This window comes from Furipterus horrens, unplaced genomic scaffold, assembly GCF_987537825.1.
Source record: "Furipterus horrens unplaced genomic scaffold, mFurHor1.1.pri manual_scaffold_12, whole genome shotgun sequence".
NCBI classification, from domain to species: Eukaryota; Metazoa; Chordata; class Mammalia; order Chiroptera; family Furipteridae; genus Furipterus; species Furipterus horrens.
The window spans coordinates 4,204,107-4,222,050 of NW_028327182.1; the positions used below are offsets into that span (position 1 = coordinate 4,204,107).

The window sequence follows — 17,944 nt, forward strand, 5'->3', positions numbered from 1 at the left end:
CAACTGCAAAGAAGAAATTAACATGCAATAGACTAGGGTAGACAAGCAACGGCCAAGCCTCCCCGCAGGGGGACAGAGCTTTGGATGTGAAGCCTCTAAATCCTCCCCTGAAGACATGCTTATTGATTCTAGAGAGAGGAGAGAGAGCGGGAGAGAACCATTTATATGAGAGAGAAGCATTGATTGGTCGCCTCCCGCAAGTGCCTCAACCAGGGATCGAACCCACAACATACACACAGACCCTGACCGAAATCAAACCTGCGACCTTTCGGTTTAATGGGACAAAGCTCCAACCCACTGAGCCACACTGGCCAGGGCAACCGCCTCTCGTTCTTGTACGGAGCACCCCAAGCGGCGAACCCCTTGAGTTTGGAAACAGAGCCAGGAGCCGACGAGAGGCAGAATTCAACCCTGTCTGCCCAGATCCTGTGTTCACTTGCTTTGCACAACACCACATGGCCAAAGAATAATCTGAGCGCATGAACACAAGGCAGTCCTGGAAGACTGGCTAGTATAAGAAAAAAGTACTCACATTTCATTCTATTTGGTGTTACAGAAACATATTTTTCTGGGATCTGACTGCACGTAAAATTCTGAAGCATCGCGCGCGGGAAACACTGTTGGTATTCTAATCTGACGCTGGAAGTAATGCGACAAAAACAATCTGCCACCATTTACAGGCCTAATGAGCTCAACAGAGAAAGGAGAGAGAAATAAAAGCATTTCCCTCGCCCCGCATCCTCCCCCATTTTAAAGTCTCACCAGATTCCCAGACCTGCCTTCCTGGACTGCAAGGCCCACGCCACACGAAGCGCAAGTGTCTGGAACGATGCTGACGTCCAATGTGCACGAAACGGCCCACGCAGGAAGAAGTGCTGGCTGCTGTGTGATTTAGTAAACCTACTGGGCGCAGAGGGCCACAGGCAGCCACATGGAATATTAATCGGGGCTCACCCAGAGACTATCATCAGGACGGCCACCACCCGTGGGGGGGCTGAGGGAAATGAACGGACTTTCTTTCGCCAGGTAAGCAAAACAGTCAGTACAATGCCATCTTTATGCATGAGACCAAAACCAAAAACAAACCAGAAAAAGGGTTAAACTACATATGCTTCACACATCTGCTTTTTCACTCTACGGTCATGTCTAGACTCTTTGTGTTAGGAATGTCATGCAAAATGATTGTTTTCCCCTACCTCAATTTTTCTTGTGATTTATTCCAGGAAAAAAGCAAACGTCTTCATTATCCTGGTCTATCCACACAGTCACTGGCGAGCACTAGGCACTGTCCTAAGGGAGGCTTAGAATTGATGACTGAGTGATACACACCCAGGAGCTGGCCTTCCAATGGGTACAGCTAAGTGGTAAAGGGAAGTGTCAGGATTTAAAAGCCACGTCTTTTTAAGAGTAAAGGAGGCATCCCTGGTCGGTGTGGCTCAGTTGGTTGGGCATCATCCCACAAACCAAAAGGCCACTGGTTTGATGGCCAGGGCACGTGCCTGGGTTGTTGCTCTGGTCCCCAGGCAGGGCACGTGCAAGAGGCAGCCGAGCGATGTTTCTCTCTCCCATCAGCGCGTCTGTCCTTCTCTGTCTCCCTCCCTTCCCCTCTCTCTGGAATCAATAAAAGAAAAAAGAATAAATGAAGTAATACTCTCCTATGAAGGTTTTTAAAGACACTGTTTTCATATATACACATGTGTATATGTGTGTGTGTAATCCTGACCTTTCTCATGAGCGTTCTGCCCAGGTTTCCAACTGTCCACTTGACCTTCCACCCTCAGGTCCCACCAAAACCCGAACCACAAACTGTCCAGACCTGAGCTCGTCACCCTGCCTCACCACCACGCCTCCTGCAGAGACCCCACTCTTCACGAGGGCAGCCTCATCCTGGGAGGCTCACAGAGTCAAAACAGACAGCCAGCACCGATGCTTCTTCTTGCCCATGACAATCACCTGCCAAGTCCCACGGCTTGTGTTTTAGTCCCATCCTTTGTATCTCTCTGTCTCTTCCATTTCCCAGGGTCCAGAGCCTCACAGGACAGATCCCTAGGGAGGGTCCCCAAGGCCCAGCCAAGTGAAGTGCAGTGGGGTGAGACTTTCCCTTGCTGGGGCGCTTGGAGGTTAGGGGAAGACAGGAAAGCAAGGAAAGCCAATGCTGTAAGGCAGGAGAGCAGCGGGAGAACGCAACTCCACGATCACATGGCTACCTTGGCTGACCACCCCCCTCACCCCGCCCCCAAGAAATGGAAAAGTATTTTCCAAAGGAACTCGATCCGTAGCAAAACCGGACAGGGCTTCCATTGTATGGCCCGGCCCTTTTGGCTTTTTCAATGAGCAACGCAGAAGACTCCAGAGGGACTCGGGCCAACAGCTGTGTTTGGCTGAGGCTGGTGGCAGCTGACCTGTCCCGCAGCCTGCTCACTAGGCATACTATCTCACGGGATCCTCAGGACAAAGACCCAGTGACATCGCCCTGAGTCACTGGAGCACCCGCATCGCGTTTGCCTGTACAACTCCTCGCGTCAGAGCGTGCGCCTCTTAAAGCCAGATGCTGCCGATGTTCGAGTCCGCACCCGAGACCAGGCTCAGCATCCGCTGTCCTGCAGAACAGGAATTCGACCCACAGCTGCAAAGTTGCACTGGAGTAGGAACGCCCGTGCAGCAGCGTTCCATGGGGACCATATCACGTGAGCTGCCAGGCAGGCAGAAAGCGATGGCTGTCCGCTCTCTCTCGGGCGCTTTGGCAGCCTCTGGGAGTAGTGTCGTGAGTGGGACAGAAACCTCTGCTGTCAGGGTGGTAAACCAATCAGAGGAGACATTGCACACAAATTTGCAAAAATGGAGTACGTAACACAACTGTGCAAAATGCCGTGAAAATACTACAGGCAACGACAAAAGTGACAGTACGCTGGTACTTTTTTCCACTCATTTTTCATTCCATTCCATTTGTTTGAAGGGTACGAAATTGTGACAGTTGTAGCCTGAATGAAATACCTAGACATCAGTGTCACTCAACGCAGACACACGTACAACACACAGAAATTCCGTCACGACTTTCTCCCTTTTCAAAAGGTAACAATGGTCACCCCAGCCTCGGAGGGGCTGCTGTAGGTCACAGAACCCAGGAGCTTTCCGGCCAACTGCCTCTCAGCTTCCCGCCCCAACAACCTGCCTTAAACGAACGGGCTTCTCGTGACCAAGGATGAACAGTGCCTTCCCGCTCCACCTCCTCTCCTGGTCATCGGCATCTTATCTCCCGTGGGCGCTCCCCAAGAAGCCTCCACCACCCTCCCAACCTTCTCTGCACATGGCGCGCATGCTTCCTGCGTGTTTCGCCGCCTCCCACGGAGGGCTCCGTCCCTGTGCCCCTCGCTGGGACGCCCCCCGCCTCCGCGCTTCAGGTCTCATCTCAAGCCTGATCTCCTCAGAGAAACTGACCTCAGCACCTCACCTGGATCACGGTCGCTTTCCTCCCAGCATCTATGACCCTGGAAACTTGACATTCACTTGGGGGAGCCGTGATTCACGGTTCTCTCTCTTACTAAAATTCTAGGGAGACACGATCCGCACCTTTCTGATCAGCGCTCTGGCTCCAGGGCCTAGAAGAGAGCCCGGCACACAGCAGGCACTTGAACATCGTTTGGTGAATAAGAAAACAAGCCCTGGCTGCTGTGGCTCAGTGGATTGAGCATCGGCCTGCAAGCCAAGTGTTGCTGGTTCGATTCCCAGTCAGGGCACATGACTATGTTGCACGTAAGGTCCCCAGTTGGGGGCGCGAGTGAGAGGCAACCACACAGTGATGTTTCTCTCCCTCTCTTTCTCCTTTCCCTTCTCCCTAAAAATAAAATAACAAACTAATAAATAAATAAATTATGAAAAAAAAAAAAAAGAATAAGGAAACAAAAGCACCACAGTGAATTTTCCTTCACGGGGTTGCATCTAACACGTCCACACTTTCCAGCCCTGTAAATGCCAGGCTAACTTCCCGTAAGGTTGGAACTGACATTCTTCCTCAGAGCACCATTGGGAGCACGAACTCGTCCTTACTTAGAAGTGACGATGGAGACAAGAGAGAAATTGCCTGAGTCCCTAAGGACGACAACTTTCCATTTAAATCAGGTATCGCGATGGATGTCAAACAAGAAAGATGAAACACAACGCACAGCAATAAAAATGGCATCCGACCATCATTGAAGAGGACATGAGAAATCTTATGTTTTTCTCCAAGACAACTGTGCCCACGCAGTAGGGGAGGAGAGATGATACGGGGATCTCGGGTTGCCTTGGGGAGGCACCTGCGGCCCGGAGTAAGGAAAAGCTCTCCCAAATTTGACTACATGCTCTGCCCTGCTTCTGCCACACGCGTGCTGGAAAGCCATGGTCCTGTAGGGAGTCCTGCACTTCCTGGGTCTGTGTCCGACCCCACGCAGCACAGAGAGAAAACACCATGCCCCATACTCAGCCACGCTCACCAGGGAGCGCTGTACCACCTGAGGGTAACGCCCGGCCACGAAACCGAGCAGTTTTAGGGCCTAAGGACACATTCCTGTTTTCCAAAGATTTTACCTAATATAGGAGAACTATAAATTACACTGGAATGACAATATTATTGTAAGTCATCTTTTCTTGTTTTTTTAAAAATAAATTATGTGGAACTAGAAGAAAAGGAAAATGACTAGTTTCTTACATATACAGAAATATAAAATGACTGGGACATTCATTCATTTATTCATCTAAAAATAGGAGCAGCAAGACTTTTCTGTCTCTGCCTCAGAAACGTCTTTCAAATCCTTTTCTCTTTATCCCACGCGTTAATGACGTTCTCAGCTTCTTTATCTGAGACCCCTCTGCCAACCCTCACTGCCTTTGCTGGTTCTAGCTGTTGCCGAAATCAATCTTTGTTCTTCGTTGTTACTAGATTACATAGTTCTCAAGTCCATTTCAACCACTACTGCTCAGAAGCTTAAGTTTGGTTAAGGGTAGAATTCTTGGCGTGGAATATAAATATAAATAGAAAAACCGGACTCCACCGGCCCGCCCCACTTTTGCCCTTTGCCACATCACCCCCAAATCATAACTTATAGTAGACTGCCAGCCCCTGAACTCACCTAAGATCCTTTCCTAACCCCTTGGCTTTGAAACCGTCTAGGAGGAGAGACAGCTGCGCTCAAAGATACGGCCCAAGAAAGACCTAGAGAGGGAGAGACACCCTGGCTCTCCCCGCCTCCGCTGGCTGCGTGTACTCAGGTGCCAGGTGTCAAGTCTGCTGTGACACATGGCCGGGCAGAAGGGCGGAGTGGGAGGTGACTGGCCACCGCGTGGGCTGAGGAGCAGCACACTGGGCTGCTGCGTGGGCCTCGCTCATGACCGTGCACAGCGAATAAGGAAGCGTGCACACCTATCATGAGTCTTTTAGACTTTAATTACACTTGCACCTGGGCTTCCTCCATAAGATTGTGAACTCAACTGCAAAGCCCTTGTCTCGATTTGTACCCAAACACCTAGCATGCTATATAGTAAGCACCCAGCGTGTACTGTTAAACGCCTATAGACACTAGCCCCTGGCTTAAAACTCAGCATTTCCCAAAGCTTGTCCTGCCGGCCAGTATTTCAAATTGGTGTTAATGCATATTTCAGGTGAACGGCACTCTGCCATTCCCAATTAGTTTTTGAAAAACAGTGCTAATGTTAGGCTGTTATTTTACACCATTCAAGCTGCTATTTGAAGAGATGAGACATTCAAGAAAAACAGGGAACCATAAAATGGGAAGCTACTATTACAATTGGAGCTTCATGAACTTGGGGAGCAAATCACTAACTGGTATGATGTCTACAACATAAAGAAAAGAAAGGCTAACGAGATCCCCCAATAATGAGTCAGCAATATCAATGTGCTGGAACTGGGGCAAAGTTACTCCAACCTTGTGATCTTCTAAAAATAACCATGGGATGGAGGCTAGTGGGAAATCCCTGGACTCTGTGAGAGTGGTCTAGCTAGAACTCTGTTTCTATCATAATATCTTATTGATCAAGACTGACAACATAGAGCACCACCTTTCATTCCTAAAGGACACAAGACCCTTGGTTTTGTTATGTAAGAAGAGTGTCCTCTGGAATGAACATCACCTTCACCTTTACCAGAGGATTACTACTATTATTCTAACAATGAGGTGCTTACATTAGAAAACCTGGCTGGCGTGCAATATCAAATTCTTCTGTTAAGTAATTTTTTAAATGTTTGCTTTGGTCAGATACTTTGGCATGTTCCTCTCAAGGCCTCTGCACTACACAGAACATTACTAACCTGGAATGTACTTATTTCTTGAGAACTGGCAAAATGTTAGTATATCATATTATTCCAAGCAGTTCTGTTGTACTACACACAGAAATTGAGGACCAAAGGCACATTAAAAATATTACGTTAAGAGATGTATCATCCATAATGGCCAAGAATTCTGAATTCCATACATAATACTATGTGGAATTTCAATTAATAGTTCAGTATTGTGAGAATATTCACAGCCCAGCCAATAACTAATGGGAAAACTTTGGGTGTTACTCTCTAAAATTCAGTGTTCTCAGCTATAAAGAAAAAAAATGGCCTGCCTCACTGGGGTAAAATGAGAACTGAATAGGTTCCACAGGTCGCTGGTCCCTTTGGCGTGCTGGGCTCAAATAAGTTAGAAAAACACTTAATTCTACACTTAATATACAGTATACCCCCCCAGGAGGTTGGTAATCAGCCATAGACATATTAAAAGACTGTGAGTTCTGCTGTAATGAAATCTATTAACTTTCCACAGCCAAGTGTTTCTCAAATCTACTTGTTCCCAAAATTATTTTGCTTTTTCCTGTTAATGGCTATAGGTACAGCCAGGAATCAGTGTTCCTCAGCACACACGAGGGTGATACCTTCAGAGAACAGAAAGATGAACGTTAATGACATCCAAAGTAAAACTTCTCAACCTGGCACTACTGTTCTTGCTGATTGTAACTGACACACAGCTTCTGCCAAGGGAACGGAGCCGGAAAGTTCATGTACTAACCACGCAAGAACATGACGGTCAGGGGCCAACATGTTATGCCCCTCGTGATACTACATGAAATGATGGAGCGCTCTCATGTATGTGTTTTGAGCTTTTAAATAGGACTAGTTATGAATTTACATTCCTCAGTTGGTTTCCTTTGTGAATAACAACATGGTTTGCAAGACGGTGAACCAATCTGTGATCTCTGCGTTAGCAAGGCTAACTATCCACACTGACCCCGGCCTCCGCAGAACGTGGGGGTGGCTGTGTTAGCTGGCGGTACCGAGGGGGAGTAAGTTAAAAATCAAACGACTCTCTGAGAAAAACGGCACTCTGCATAAGGAAAATGAAGATTTGACCATGTCAAATAAAAATAAAACAATCTTAACAGTTCTAAGAAGAAAGCCTTGCAAAACTTCTAATATGAGACTCAAGTGGATAACTCCTTATCCCTCCAGTTTGAAACATGATGATCATTATTATTTTTGATGGCAGAGACACAAACTTTGAAAGTAAAAACTATAGTAACTCAAAATTAGGAAAAACTGAGTATGCTTGGCCGTAAAGAAACCGGGGATGTGAGCACACCCTAATGGAACACGAGCCCGCCACGGCTCTCTGTTGCCGGGCGGAGGACACAAAACATAGCAGCGGGTTGGTAATTTGTGGCTGGAGTCACAAATCAAAATAGAGTTTCCATCTAAGCATAGGATGGAAGAGACGTGGGCATTCTGCTTAACAGGGCCGCGTGTCCCCAGCAACAGCTCAGGTCGGGATGCGCCTTAAAGGGGAACATAGTTATAATGCACTCTGCTTCTACTCTAATTCTGGTGTCTGCTGCTTACGGCACATCGTCCCCACGTGACAGCTCTGGATGGGAAGACACTGATAAACTAAACTTAGCTTGACGGTTGAGATAGGTGTATGCCCCCCCCACCAGTAACATGGATGGGTTGCAGTGAATAAAATTGGCTCATGTTTCTCAAAATGCATCCAGAACTCATCCGTGGGGAGTTCGTTAAAAGCACTTCTCAGGAGCTCCACCCAGACCTACTGAGTCAGAGTCACTGGGGCAGAACCTTGGGCTCCCCACGTGGAAGTGGGATAAACTCTTAAGTGACTTTTAGGGCCACTAGAGAGTTAAAAGAATATTGTATTGAGTTCTGACATCAATTATTCATATGCAGAACTTGGAAGCTTCATAGGAAAGTCTGAAAACCATGAAAAAACTTTCCAAATTAAGGCTTAAAGGGCAAGTGCTTCTGGGGGAAAAAAGGAAAACTGGTGACAATGAACTTTTTGGAAATGTGACTTTTACAACAGTGTTAGGTACCCCCACATAAAACGGGAGGTCTAAGTCGTATTAATGATCAGTTCCTTCATCGACCTCCCTGCCTTGAACAGACGCAGAGCGGGAGCGGATGCCGAGGCAGGCGTTGGCTGGCGGCCGCCCGTACTGCATGGCCCTCCCACTCCATCCTGGTAGGCAAGACCCTGCTCACACTGCTGCCCTCTCCATCCCAAGCCATTTCGTCTGTATTATCAGTTGCGTGGACATAGGGCTGTGACGGTAGGTGTGACCTGTGGCGCTGGAAAGTCCTATGACTCAGCAAGACTGCAACACCCTCCCTAGAGATGCTTGAGAGCAGGTGACTTTCTCCGTAGTCAGAGCTAGTTCAGGCAGCAACCTGCCCAGCAGCAGAAGTGCAGGCTGCCTGGTTCCTAAGGGCCTCCCTGGCCTCGTCATCCTGCTTTTCCAAGAGGCGCATGGCTTCACAGAGATGGCCAAGGGCTGTCGTGGCCAGACTCTGTGGTCTGCAGTACGGTCTTCACGTCTTTCAGTTTGTATTCCTCGCTGAAAACCCGCTGCGTGAAAACCAGAGGATGTATAAAGGTCTCGTTTTCAGTTCTTCATCTATTAAATCTTGTGTCTGGTAAAGAATAACGGTACACGAAAGAATACATATACTGTAAATTACATAACGCACACATAATAGATTGTAATTAGAATGTGTATATAATATGTACTAAGAGAGAGAACTGAGTTCTGAAAGCAACCCACCCACCAGAAGTCACATTTTTAAAAACACGAAATGGTTCACTGAGAACAACTGCCTTAAGAGGTGGTCTCAGAACCGGCATTCGAAACACGCATTTTCAGTCCTCCCACCCCGCCAGACCTGCTGGATCAGAAATTCCCAGGTGGGCCCCCCATATCTGTGACGCTGATGCACGCTCGAGTTCCAGAGCCACGAGCTTAGATCTCAGATCAGCTCCCCTGGGCCTTACGCGGAGGGTCCGAGGCGGCTGCATGACACATGCACGCAACGTCATTTAAAGTGGCCCCGAAGACACCTGCCTGCTCCTCCAACTGGCCCAAGAAACGCCTGGATTCCTTAAAAGGAGACCGACTCCGGGTAAGACACGGTCACTGTACAGCCACTATGCTCATGAATACGCCAACACAGCCTTTATCTTATTCCTCGGCTGCCACAGGACGGAGAACCTGGCTATGGAGAAGAGCGAAACGCGCATATCATACGGTGGGTCGGGTTTACAGCAGGGCGGGGAGGGGGCTCCTAAGCCCTCATCCCGAAGGGGAGAAAGACAGGCCCCCGTGGGCCGGGCAGCGAGGGGGTCTGGAAAGGCAAGGGCGATTTCTGCAGACAGAGAAAGCGACGCACAGAGAAACACTTTGTCATCATTCCTGCCTTGGGCAGCACTGCCCGCGCAGTTAGCTGAGGAGATGGTCTCCCGCGGTGTCTCTGAACACAGTGTCTACACTGGGAACAGAGTTGTTTGTTACTGATTAGCATTCGACACGCACCATCTACATACATGTGACTCCGATGCAAACTAAATGTGGATGACTCCAAATTGGGGACTCTCTTCAGTGCCCCCTCATGACCGTTCCCAAAGATGAAATCTATGCATTTGGATCCGGACGTTTCCAGCTGACAGAACTTACCATGTCTTTACAATGTTCTTATTTCACGCTTCATTGACAGAGCACAGGAATAACATGTTTTACTAACACACACGTTAAAATCTACTTAATGACACAACAGCATTTGAAAGCACATCATTTTCTAGCAACAAGCAAAAATGACATGAAAGCCTCTATTTTCTCAAAGCACATTCCCACACTAAGCGAATGTTAATATTTTTGTTACACCTTATATTTCTCAAAGGCTCTCTACACGCCTTTTAAAAACTCGACTAAGGGTAAAACTCAGCCCAGACTTGGGTTTACAAATGACGACAAGAACGCAACTAAAATATAAGAGGGGGGTGGGGACAAAGCAAGTTGACGTTCAGTTAGTTCAGGGAAAACAGAACGTGGAGGTGTTTGTCCTCTAGGTAGCAGGTGTCCATTACGAGAATCCCACCTTGTGTTGTGCTATCAGTGGACAGGTGACATTTTAGCTTCTAACCAACCATGGCACGATGATTCAGAATTAAGGTTGACATTCTGTCCTTTAACTCGTTCCAAAGTCCTGCAGGGGTGACTGCCTGATGTCACACCATATGTGCGCCCCCGCGAGCCAGCAGGCAGGGCGGATGAAGCAGAACGCCTGCATCCTCGGCCATTCTGCCACTTCCTGTTGCTGCTAGAACGGCCCTAACCGGAGCTAAACATAACCCTCCGGGCGGATCATTTTTAGCAGGAGAACCGCCTCCTAGCCAGGGACCCTGCAGGCCGACTCCGTTTTGGAAGCACTGCCGTCTGCCATCTGTGGAACTCATAGAGCTCACTGCTCGGGTCTTCTGCGATCTTTGCGAAACTTACCCATCTGATGAAAGATTTCGTAACATAAAGTGACTTGCCACTGAAGCGTATATGAATAAAAACCCAAACAACTATGAAACGAACAACGGGAGGAAGTCTTTTTGAGGCGTCTCTGCATCTGTCAATGGGTTTACCATGAAACGACGGCAATTAATGGCAGATTTTCCCCAAACCTCCACAACCCCAGTTATTTTCTAATTCTAAACTCACTGTTGTCTTGGGGAACGCGGTGTATTTACCTGCCTGAGCCTTCAAGAGGTTCGATTCAGAAAAACCTTCTGAGGTTTTATATTCCGAACTTATTTTTGCCAGGTATGAAACATATATAGGAGAAATGACGGAATATTAACTGCTAGTAATAAAGTACATCCTTAGCTTACTGGCCGTCACAGTCACCAAGCTGGAGTTCATGAAAAGAATATACAAAGAAAAAACCAGTCCCTTTAAAATATATATATATATATATATATATATATATATATATATATATATATATATATATAGCTTCCCTCCAAGTCTTTCTCCTTGAGTTTTTCTGCAAAGTAAAACATTTATCTCTATACAATCCAAAAAATCTATACATAGTTTAGAGAAGGAGGCATAAATCTCCTGGGTCTCAGATTCCCTTTCTGTTGCCTCCCTTCATCATATGTTTAAAGATAATCAATAAAAAATGATTTCTCTTTGTAAGCATTTTCCTGTGCTGCCAGAAATAATAGCACTCCCTGCCCTCAAACGATGGGGAAAAAAGGAAAGTAATATTCGCCATAAGAGGAGAAAAAGAAACTGCCTAAGCATTTTTCCAGAGCCAAGTGAAACAAAAACGACCCATCAAGTTTATCCTTGATGAACAATATTTAACTACTCCTGGCATTGGCTTTCTTCTTCAACTCCATGGTATCAAGAAGTTTTCAGACTCTGGATTTATACTGCAACTTTCAACAGACTCTTTCTGCTTCGCAATAGTTTTACTGTAATTCTGCATAAATATACACATCACACGCAAGGCTTTTGGTCCATGTCGAATGCGGAGGCAATAAAGAAAGGAGAGTTGGGTCCCCCAAGCTGCCGTCTAGGGCAGAGTGACATGTGAGACAACAGAGAAAGAAACAGATGAAAACAAATTTGCAGCCGGTAAAGAAATAAAGAACGGCAAACAACTCTATCCCTTGTTTCGAAACACACCCCACTTTTGCCATTTGCATTTTTATCACGAGAATTTTCTTACTTAAAACACGACTGAAAGTTTTATGTTAAATCATCTGAAATCATCTGTGGGGGTTTCTCCAATAGGTAGACTCTATCTCAAAATCATCCATCTTTAACTGTTTTCTTCTAGATTTTTCACAAAAGACTGTAAAAAAACACCAAATAGAATAGCAACAGACTTTTACTTTGTAATGAAGTTACAAATACATTTTACATATTTTTCTGGCTTTTCTCTCTTTACATATTTTTCTGTATTATCTATGAAGTTGTCATATTCACCAGGGCAGATTATAAATCAGACAAGTTCAGCCTTTCAGGTTGAAAAATGGAGGTGAAAGGCACAGCGGAAAATATATAAAGTATAATTAAAACCATGTGACCAGAGATATTGAAGCAGAACTTGTTGGAGGAAACCCAAGTAAAAATCAGACATTTTCTGGTGTTAGTGAGACTATCCAGTCCGTTTGGGACAAGCACACATCGTTTGCTAAATATTCTTCTTTTTTTTCCCCTTTCTTAACAGCAAGACTACCCAGGGAAATGAAACCCTAACAAGGGAGTTAAGGCTCTAACTACCTTTGCAGTAAACTCACAGTTCTTAAGGTAAGACTGAAGTCTTATTTAAAACACTAATCACTTACTTAGAAATATAGTTTAAGATTGGGAAAGGCTCAGTTTTACCAGAGCATTAAAGACTTATGACCACGTCGTGGAATCAAAAGCCTTTTCTGCTTTTCTGTGACGTCTTCATCACTCAAGCCCTGGGGGTTCCATTGAGACAGAGTACATCTAATTACTGCTGAACACAAAGAGGAAGAAGTGATGGCATGCAAACTGTCGCCCCTGCGACATTAGGAAGGACCTAAAAGCCACTGCCACAAGTAGGTGGCACTGAGCAGGCAAATGAGGCCTATGTGTCTAAGGATGTACAGAAATGAAGAACTCTGGCAAGCTATAAAGTGATTCTGGTAAAAACCTCTGACTCGGGTCATCTGTCACCAAAGCCATTATGTCTATTTCTCCAGAGCGTTCCAAGGGCCAATTTTAATAGCTTCAGTGGACAACGGGAACGTACTTCTCAATATTGCTTTGGGATTCCAGGGAGCAACTCAAGTGCAGCCAGTCACTTACCTCCCAGGAACTGGATTCCTCCAGCCACTCTCCCCACTGTCCTGGAGATGAGCTCCGACACGCAGCAACCCATGAGGGCAGTGAGCGCCACCAGTAGGAGGAGGCCACAGCCCAGGCCTGTCACGACGGTGCAGATCCTCCACTCCACGCTGGGGATGCCCTGGAATGAGGCGTAGCGGCCGCATTCTTCCACCATCACCATCACCTGCCGACTCTCATCACGCACGGGGTACGAGCACCTCCGGAAAGTACCGAAGGACACGGGCTTGCCCAGCTGGGACCCCCAGAGCCAGTACGGCATGAAGAACCCCACGCAGGAGGCAGCAGCACAGAGGAAGGACAGCAGAGCCCAGATCACCCCAGTACAGGTCAGGCTGGACGCCATCTTTCCCCAGACAGGGCGGTGAGGACCCAAGGGACAGTGCTGGGCTGCAGGAGACTGTGAAGGGGACTGGGGCCGGAGGTCGTCCCCTGCTCTGGAGTGGGCAGCGTCTACGCACAGAACGGCGCCTCAGTCTTCCTGGGGCTCCACTTCCCAGCTTCCATAGTAAGGGGGAAGATCCCTGGTAAAACAAGAAGAAATGCTAAGAGCCTTAGGTTTTTAGTGAAGTGATCACACCAATTCAGTTGCTCTACAACTTTAATTAATTTTGATTCATTCAAAATTGCCTCAAGACTTCAAGAGTGGGAAGAACTTAACTTTCTCTATAAATGTCTCTTCCATGCAAATTTTGTCAAACTAGCTCAAAACTTTTTCCTGTCTCGAGCTCCTATAAATGCTCCTGAATGAACGCTGACAGCTGTTTACTTCAAAAAAAAAAAAAAAAATATGATTTCTATTTGCAAGTGAATTCATTTCATACACTCATGTTAAAAGTTATGTAGCATTTTTATTGGCAGTAAACACAATTCCAAATATAATAAAATGAATCAAACCACGGTTTGTCTACTTGGTTTACAAGTTCATGCTCATAATTTGTAGCAACTTTTCTGTGTTCCTTTAGGTGCACTAACTCTCTGCATGAGCCTAAACAAAATAATTAGGATAATTTCACACCCGCAAAGCACGATAAGTTGAACAAACTTTACAGACTGTCCAGACACGGGGAAGAGATGGAGCTATTAGGCCCTCCCAGCACTGGTGCAGTAGCGTTTGCGAGTCCCTTCAACCTTGACTATCCTCTCCTCGCGTAAATGAAAGAAAGCCAGTGTGTGACTTATTTTCATACCTGCAATTTTGATTCATTGGTTTTGATACAATGATTGGAACTACCTCTCTAGTTCAATGATTGTCAGTGTCTACTTTGAAAAGTAATACGTACTTTCCGGTACCCTACACCCAACCCCAATCATTCACGTAGTTCCCCACGCGCCCTGGCCGGTGTGGCTCAGCTGGTTGGGAGTCCTTCCAGCAAAGTGAAAGATCACGCGAGGACTCCCCGCCAGGGCGCATGCTTGGGGAGCGGGGTCGGTCCCCAGCCTGGGCACATAGGGCAGGCAACCGAGAGGTGTACTTCTCTCTCATCGATGTTCCTCCCCCTTTCTTTCTCCCTCCCTTCCCCTCTTTCTAAAAACTAAATAAAATCTTTCCAACAGTTTCACATGCATCGGACGACCACCTCCCTCCCCTTCAAGGAGAGTTCCTGGACCATTTCCCACACTTTCCAGAGAGAAGTAAATACAGAAGCACAAAGGCCATGCACCCCCGAGTTCCATTCCCGGAACTCTCACCCCCAGCTCGCGGAGTCGACAGCAAATGCCCCCTCCCCGCCGCTCCCCGTTCCCCAAGCCTCGCCTCGCCCGCCAGCGCGGTTTCCTCTCCCCCCTGCCGCCCCACGCAAGGTCCAGAGTATCACTCCAGCGGAGCTCCGGCCACTGTTTGCCTGTTTGTTTGTTTGTTTAATCTGACAACTGCGGTCAGCGTCAGCGACGAAAGTTGTCCGTCTGGGCCATGAGGCCGGGGCGCAGGAGTGGGGGTGACGAGTGCCATCACCCAGGGCTCGGGAAAGGAGCCCCGGGGCGCCCCCGCCAGCCAAGCTCACAGTCAGTCCCCAGCAGTGGCCTCGCGCGCCCCACCCACCCTGAAGACACACAGGATCCCCCCATCCAAAAAGAGGGCGAGAGGCTTTTTCCAGCCGGCCTCGGAAGGGAGGGGACAAAGATGGGAAGGCGGCCACCCCGGAGGCGGATGCCAACCGCGGCCGCGGCGGGCTGGGGGCGCCGGGCCAGCAGCTCGGCTCAGGAAGTCGGGATCCCGGGGGCAGCGCAGCCCCGGCGTCGGGGGGAGAGGGGGGCGCTGGCAGCCGGGCGCGCAGCCAACGCCCCGGGAGCGGCGAGCGCTCTACTCACATGGCTGGCGGGCAGCGGCCACCTTCTGTCCCCGGGCCGGGGCGCGACACAACTTGCGGTCTTTTCCGGGCGGAACAGCCACAGCCCAGCCGAGGGACCGTCCTTCCTTCCTCCCCTCCTCGCTGCTGTCCCCAACAGCCGCAGAGACTCGGGCCCGGCTTGCGAGCAGGGGCAGGGGCCGGCTGCGGAGGGCGTCCCGGGAGTACCGGCTGCGCCGCCGCGGGTGGGGCCCGCGCTCCCCGCGTGTCTCCAGCGGCGGCTCGGGCGGAGCGCGGGGCGCGGGGCTCGCACGCAGAGGCACAGTCTCGCTTTGGCAGGCGCGGCACGCACCGCCTCCGCCCGCGGCCGCCCGGCCCTCCTCTTTCTGCTGTCCCCTCCCCTCGCGCCCCGCGGACCCAGCGCAGACAGACCCGGGACCGGGCGCGGTCGGCGGGGACCTTTCCGGCGCGCGGGGAGGGGCGGGGAGCGGCGTGCCCCTCTGTGCGCTGGGATCCAAGCCCATCCCTGGGGGCGGCTTTCGCGGCTCCCCCAGCCCCGAGCCTCCCTCCAACTCTCCTCTCCTTGCGAGGCTTTCAAAGGGGAGAGCGGGGAGGCAGACAGACCGAGAAGTAGGGGAGAAAGTTGCTTGGCTGCTGGGGTGCTCGCGGGGGACGCATGTTTCTTGGTTGCTCTTGTGGGTCTGGTGTTTGGGGTTAAAGCCCCGGTGGCCTTCCGCGGTTAGTGTTTGGAGGTGAGAACGAGGGCCCTAAAGACTCGGTCGAGTGACCCTTCTGAACTTTGGGAGGCTCCTGGGATGGGGTCCCTTTGGAAGGGGGTACACAATGTGGACGTGGGAATGAGAGAGAAGTATGACAGCCCAAGGCTTAGGGGTGCAGGCCGGCAGACGTCTTCCCGGATATGCCAGGGAGGAGGCTGGGGGGAGCCTTCCAGCAAGAGCCTCTCCCAAGACTCACTCCCTCTTTCAAGGAATGACATCCTCTCTCTCTTTCTCTCTCTCTCTCCCCCCTCCTTCCCTCCCTCCTTCCCTCTCTCTCTCCCCCCTCCTTCTCTCCCTCCCTCCCTCTCTCTCTCCCTCCCTCCCTCCCTCTCTCTCTCCCTCCCTCCCTCTCCTCTGTTTTCACTTTCTCCCCTTCACTTCCCTTGGAGCCCTCCAATCAATCTCGTAATCAATGCCGCCATTGGATTTCTTTTCTAAGAATCAACGGATTCTTTACTTCTCCTCCTGTCTTGAGGGCTAGAACTACCTTCTGTAGAAGGCAGGAAGTCTCTGCTGGAGACAGCATTTTAAGAACATAGCCATCTGGGAACAACAGTGTGAGGTAGGTCCTTCCCTGGATATAGTTTATGAAATGCTTCTTCAGAGTAATTGAAAGTAATAAATGGGTAGGTATACGTTCCATAGTAAATTTTCAAGTTGCACCATTGTATTTAGCCATGATGGGGTGCTTTTTTCCACAACTGTCTCAGGAGATGTGTGTTCTTTCATTATTATTTTGAAAGGCTTTGAGTAATTGGTCCTTTTGAGGTCATAGAATATGATGAAACTTATCAGCCTGCCAGAAAATAAAATCCATGGACATGTTAAGCTTTATCACCGTGGTTCTCAGGCAGGAGAAGAGAGACTGTGCTCCCCATGGGACATGCAGCGCGGTTGCAGGCATGTTTCTGATGCTCATGACCAGGGATGTGTTATTCATGTCTAGTGGTTAAAGGCCAAGGATGCTTCTAACCACCCTGGCATGTAAGGGACAGGGCCTCTGAATTATCTGGCCCGAACTGTCAGTAGTGCCAAGGTCGAGCAAACCTGAGTCAGTGAAATGTCAGATGGGTTCCTCTTCCCCCGAAGCCCGTCCATGAATCCCAGATCCAGAATCCCTGACTGAAGCGATTCAAGTTGCCGTGTAGAAAACAGTGGATGCTGAGCTCAGTGACAGCGTAGTAACCGACTTCCAGTTACGTGCCACACCCTACGCTACTCTACAGGGTCTTCAGATCTACGCAACGTGAAGGGAAAAGATGTGACTGAGTACAGAGAAAATCATGATCGCGAAAGTCACTCGGAAGAGTTTTAAGCCCTGAAGCGGGTCGCTGGGATTAAGTCCGTGCTGTGTCAGTCACTACACTAGCTTTTCTTAATGGGTTACTTTATCTAATCCTCAAAAAGCAAGAAAAAAACTATCAGAAAGACACATGTTATTCTACAGAGGTTATTTTATTGTCTGCATTCTATTAAACAGAGTAAATGCTATTGGAGAGATTTTGCCTAAGATTAAAAAGAAGATAGAGGAAGAGACTGAATTAAAAAAAAAATTAGGATGGAATATCAGTTATTTGTGAAATCATAGTGTGTTATATACTAGGACTCAAATTCTAACTTTGACAAGTGAATTTGGACAAGTCTTTTGAGCCTTAATTATCTCATTTGTAAAAAGAGGTT

The 17,944-nt window shown here is 48.5% G+C and overlaps 1 protein-coding gene across 1 annotated transcript in view; it reads right to left on the reverse strand.

The window, feature by feature from the left end:
- The window catches only part of LHFPL6 (LHFPL tetraspan subfamily member 6), a 114,302-nt gene extending 98,447 nt beyond the window's left edge, over nucleotides 1-15,855 (reverse strand). Inside the window, exons 1-2 of the mRNA XM_090258589.1 lie at nucleotides 15,508-15,855; nucleotides 13,159-13,721 (exon numbers count right to left, since the gene is read on the reverse strand). Of these exons, the coding sequence (XP_090114715.1) occupies nucleotides 13,159-13,543 (385 nt within the window). The 5' untranslated portion in view covers nucleotides 13,544-13,721; nucleotides 15,508-15,855. The remainder of the gene's footprint in view (nucleotides 1-13,158; nucleotides 13,722-15,507) is intronic.
- Nucleotides 15,856-17,944: the final 2,089 nt, after the last annotated feature.